This window comes from Varanus komodoensis, unplaced genomic scaffold (assembly GCF_004798865.1).
Source record: "Varanus komodoensis strain SLA01 unplaced genomic scaffold, ASM479886v1 scaffold891, whole genome shotgun sequence".
NCBI classification, from domain to species: domain Eukaryota; kingdom Metazoa; phylum Chordata; class Lepidosauria; order Squamata; family Varanidae; genus Varanus; species Varanus komodoensis.
Window position 1 is genome coordinate 11,480 of NW_025336589.1, and position 5,264 is coordinate 16,743.

At 65.0% G+C, this 5,264-nt stretch overlaps 1 protein-coding gene across 2 annotated transcripts in view; it reads left to right on the top strand.

Moving 5' to 3' along the window:
• The first annotated feature begins 232 nt into the window (after positions 1–232).
• LOC123016887 (GTPase IMAP family member 2-like) overlaps positions 233–5,264 on the top strand; it is a 6,145-nt gene continuing 1,113 nt past the window's right edge. Inside the window, exons 1-2 of one of the 2 annotated variants that reach the window (XM_044417599.1) lie at positions 233–253; positions 3,932–4,089. In XM_044417599.1, coding sequence (XP_044273534.1) covers positions 4,077–4,089 — 13 coding nt within the window. In that variant the 5' untranslated portion in view covers positions 233–253; positions 3,932–4,076. Of the gene's footprint in view, positions 254–3,635; positions 4,090–5,264 lie in introns of those variants that run through there. The other variant, XM_044417598.1, reaches the window with a different exon arrangement.

Below are 5,264 nucleotides of genomic sequence, written 5' to 3' on the forward strand. Positions count from 1 at the left end.
TCTTCGGGACCCGGCCGCCGCCGTGGCAGGGAGCACGCCGCGCCCCGGAGCCGCGGGCGAGGAGGCAGGGACCTTCCTCGCCCGGCGCCCCAGCCCCGCTCCCGCCCTGCCTCTCCTCCCCCGCCCCCCCGCCAGCGCGCCTCCCCCTCGCCTTCCGCGGGCCCCGCGCTTTCACTTTCGGGAAGCCACACGCCCCGCCGCCTTTCCTGCTCCGGGCTGAAGCGCTCCCGACGCGGAGGAAGCGGCTCGCCAGGTAGGGAGCGCGTCGCCGAGGGGGCCGGGCGGGGCCGCCCCGGAGCCCAAGTTGGGCGGGCGGGTGGGGCCCCCGCGCCCGCGGGCTTCGGAGCCCCCTCTTCCCCGGAGGCGCCCGGGCCCTGGAGGCAGGGCGCAACGCTGTCGCAGCCCGAGGGCTGCAGCCCCTTCCGGAGAAGTTTCGCCCCCACGTCCCCCTGCTGGGAAGGGCCGAAGGCGGGGGGCCGCGCCACAGGGCCCCCCCGCGCCCTCTGCGGCAAGCTCTTGGCTGCCCCGGCCGGGCCTCGGGGGGGGCGCGGGCGCGGGGCGGCGGCGGCGGAACAGCCAGGAAAGGCTTGCGGCCAGACCGGAGCCAGGTCTGGCCCCCGCTCCCGCGCGCCCTGGCGCTTTGCCCCGCTCGCGAGAGGTACTGCGGGGGGGGAATCGCTCGGCCCAGGAGGGCGCCGCTTTCTCGGGGCGAGAGGGGCGGAGCCTCCCCAGGACCCCGCCCCCTCCTCCCACCGTCTCCGAGTATTCCCTTGTTTGAGCCTGCCGAGGCTCCGACCACCGGGAATCCGGAGCGCCTCCAGGGTTGGGACAACCAACCGCCGGAGCCTCCCGCGCCCCCCAGGGCGGAGGGATGCCGAGATAGTCCAACGTGTCTTCTCCACTAGGGACCGCAGTTAGATCGAGAGGTCGCCGGTTCGAGTCCGCAGTCTTCTCCACTTGCAGCTGGGATGCTGAAACACCCGGGGGGGGGAGCTTTGATACCCCCCAGGTACTGGCAGCAAACCTGGGGATAGCCGCAGGTGGACAGATGAGGCAGGGGAGGGGGCGTGCCCTGCCCCAGCCCACAAGGTGCTCCCAGGCCCAGGCGGACCTGCGCCTTGCCCGCTCCGTGGAGGCGCCCCCTGCCCTCCAGCGCGGGGCGGGCGGCGGGGGGGGGGCGAGCCTCCACCGGCCGGTGCTTTGGCTTGCCCTGCGGGGACGGGGGGGGGCAGCAAAGGCGACGCGACTCCGCGGCCCTGCCCCCCCCCCTTCGGGGGTCCCAGTCGGCAGCCTTTGTCCGTAAATGGCCCCCGTGCCCTGCAGGGACAAAGCCGAGGAGTGCGGGCGCACGCTTGACCCCGGAAGCAGGGAAGGACGTGCCGGTCCATTCAGTCCCTCTGAGCCGAGGCCGCGTGCCGCAGCCCGCAAGCACTCTGTGCAGGCTCAGGGACAGGGCTGGAGCCGCCCATGGAATCACAGAGTAGGCCCTGAACACACAACGACTCACAGAATAGTTGGGAGGGGCCAGGAAGGCCATCAAGTCCAGCCCCTGCTGTTGCAGGACACCAAGTCACCCCAGCCCACTCAGAGGGCTGTCCAATCTCACCTTGAATCCCCCCAGCATGGGGGAGCTCCCCACCTCCCGGGCAGCTGGCCCCACTGCCCTGTTGCTCTGGCAGGCAGGAGCTCTTCCCGTTGCCCGGCCTCAGTCTGGGCTGTCGCAGCTTGAACGGCCGATTCCGCGTCCTGCACTGGGCCATCAGCCGGAGGAGGCCTTGGCCTTCCTCCCTGTGGCAGCCGTCCAGGTCCCTGTAGAGGCATCCCATGCCCCCTCAGCCGACTCTGCTCCCGGCGGAGCGTGCCCCGTTCTCCCAGCCTCTCCTCACAGGGCAGGGCCCCCAAACCCTGCGTCACTTTTGTCGCCCTCCTCTGGAGCCTCTCTCGTTTTTCTGCATCTCTCTTAAATCTTGGTGCCCAGAACTGCACACGGTATTCCAGGCAAGGTCTGACTAGTGAGGAGTAGAGGGGAACTGCTACTACTCGTGATTTGGAAGTAATGCTTCTGTTAACGCATCCCAAAATAGCGTTTGCCCTTTTGGCGGCTGCATCGCACTGTTGGCTCACTTCTAGCCTGTTGTCCACAAGGACTCCGAGTCCTTTTTCTCTTTCACTTTTGTTGAGCCACGTGTTCCCCATCTGGCATCAATGCCTTTGGTTTCTTTTTCCTCTGTGGGGAACTTGGCACTTGTCCTGACTGAAGTTCATTGGTTTCAGCCCAGCGCTCAAGCTTGTCAGGATGGCCCTGGATCCTCATCCGGTCCTCTCGGATGTTTGCTATTCCGCCCAGTTTTGTATCATCCGCGAATCTGATTATCTTTCCTTGCACTTCCTCATCCAAATCATTAAGAAAGGTGCTGAAGAGCACCGGGCCCAAGACTGAAGCCTGCGGGACCCCCCTGGCTCCCCCCTCCGGTCTGAGAAGGTGCCACTGATGAGCGCTCTTCGGGTCCGATTCAGCAGTCCGTTTTGGATCCGCCGAATAGTTTCTCCATCTGGTCCACTTTTTGCTGATTTGCTTATCGGAATGGCATGTGGCGCCAAGTCGAAAGCTGTGCTAAAGTCTGGGTAGATTCTGTCCACGGTGTTCCCTTTGTCCATCTGGGAGGTTACCCAGTCAAAAATGAGATTAAATTAGTCTGACAGGATTTATTTTTGATAAATCCATGCTGGCTTCTATGAATCACTGCATTTTCTTCAAGATGCTTGCCGATGGACATTTAAATAATTTGCTCCAGACTTTTTCCAGGGATTGATGTCAGACTGCCTGGTCTGTAGTTTCCAGGTTCATCTCCCCCCACCCCCACCCCCCTTTTGAAGAGAGGGCAACGCTGGCCCTTCTCCAGTCCTCAGGCACGTCTCCTGTTTTCCAAGATTTACCGCAGACGATAGCCCGTGGCCCTGAGAGTTCCTCCACTGGCTCTTTTGTGACTCTGGGATGACTCTTGCTGGGCCCTGGGGATCCGAAAGTGTTTCTTCCACCTAGATATTCCTTGACCGTTTGTCAGTCAGTTTTGGGCCGGCATCTCTCACTTCCAGCTTGAACTCCCTTTTGAGTGCAGATTTCCTTGTGGGAGGAGACGGAGGCGAAGGAGGAACTGAGCACATCTGCCTTTTCCTTGTCATCTGTTACCACTCTGCCCTCGACTTTAAGTAGCGAGCTCTTTCTCGTGGACGCGCTGCTCTTTCTCGCGTCTCCTGTTCCTGGTGTTTCCGAGGGAGACTCCCCTGCTGTGCGCGGCATCCCTGCTGGCCTCCTTCCTTGCCCGCTTTGGCCGTCCCGATGCCACTCCAGCGACTCCTCGCTGCCTGTTTGTGCGCTTCCTTCCTGGCCCGGCCCTGCTTCCGCCTCCTGCACACGCTCTTTTTCCCTCTCAGGCGGCCACTCGGCGTCCTGCGGAGCCACCTGGGCTCCCTCTGCTGCACTTTCTTGTTTCTGGAATTGTTGGTAGTTGGAGCAGGATGGGGAATGGATGAAGGCCACGGGTATCTGCACGGACGGCATCTGGGCAACATCTGGCCATGCACTTTCTCCCCGTAGGGGAACCTCTCCCCCCGATCCCCCCCAAAATGCTCCGGCATTTGATGAAGGGGCTGGGAAGGTTGCGCTGCTGCTGATGCTCGCCCACCGGCTTTGCCCGGCCCCGGCTCCCGAGCTTCGCAGGAGGGGGCCCTGCGCCTTGCCCAGAGACCTTTTTTTGGGCCCCTGAGTGGTGCATGTGTCAGCAAACATGTAGCCCAGAGGGGCCTTTTCCTGACAGCCCTGAAAGGGGGGGGCACACAATGGATTGTAGGTTTGTGAAATGCATCCAGTACCTTTTCTCTGCCATGGTGCGTGCAATAAAGATGCGCGTCTTCCTTGTTTGCTGTGCAGCAGGCTGACCTTTTCCTGCAGATTTGCGAGTCCGAGTGCAGCTGCCGCGTTTCTGCACTGCCGCTCTGTGTGCGTGAAGCAGGCGGACTGAAGGCCGGGGGCCTCACCCTGGGCTCTGTGGCAGACCGGGACGGGACCGGCGAACATGACCGGGCACGGTGAGCCACGAGACGGAGCGGGATGCCGTGGAGCTCCCTGTGCGGCCGCTCAGCTTCCCCGTCCCCCTGTGCTCTTTCCCGGGCGAGGGACTCTCTGGGGCCCTGGGGACATGCGCCATGTGGGAGCGTGTGCGCAGGCCCGCCAGTTTGGGGCTGGAGGCACGGGTTCCCTTCTCTCCCATACCCGCGACCTCCCCCTCCTCGCCATTCCTGTGTGGGCTCCACTTCTCCTCCACTGGAGCTGGCCTCCTCCCCGGCCGGGGGAGTCCTGCTTTCCGCTGCTGGCCCCCCTTCGGCGGCCCCCGCCTGCCTCTCCTCGGCTCACCTGATCTCCTGATCTGCGTGGCGAGTGCGGGGGGGGGCAGGGACGCCGCAGCCACACCAAGAGGGGGCGAGGAGGGCTACAGCAGTGCTAGAAGTTGCAGCCACAGGAGGGGGGAGAATTGGGGGGCAGAGCAGTCATGACTGGGACCAGGAGTCCCCCCGGGGTCTGGATGGGCCAGCTCACCCACAGGGACCGCGCCACGGAGCCCTGTGGCGTGGGGACGAAGGAGCCACCGGCCACGTCCCCCCTGGTCCGGCCCCCTTGCTCCAGGGCCGCCTGCTAGCGGGGCCACCCGCGCCCTGTGCATGGGAGAGGCAGGGGCTGCCTGGCAAGGGCTGCGGGGCCGAGCCATGCCAGGGTGGGTCCGGAACGCCGAGATCCCTACGGCATCCGGGGGGGGGGGGGTCACGCCCGGCTCTGTCCCATTTGGCTTTTCTCAGTTCCCGAACAAGCAACAGCCAAATGCAGCCGCCCCTCTGGAGAACTGGGGGGAGCGGGGACTGCTGCCTCCATCAGCCCCAGGCAGCAGGGCCAGTAGGGGAAGGACAGGCATGGGAGCCTGATGCTCCCCGGGGGGGCCGCGCTGCGAGGGCGAGAGGAGCGGCTGGGGGAATGCGGGGGCTCTTGGCTTGGGGGCTCCAGGAGGAGGGGCCAGCAGCAGAGAGGGTGGAGCACCTTCACGGAGCAGGGACTGCAGTTCCCTGGGGGGGGTGGTCTCCGAGGCTCAGCTCTGCACGCCTTCCGAGGGCAAGTGACGGCCTCCTGGGCCGCAGAGCGGCACCAGCCCAGAGCCAGCCCTGCCCGGACATGGGGGCGGATGCCCAGCGAACCCCCCGGAAATCCCCCCCCC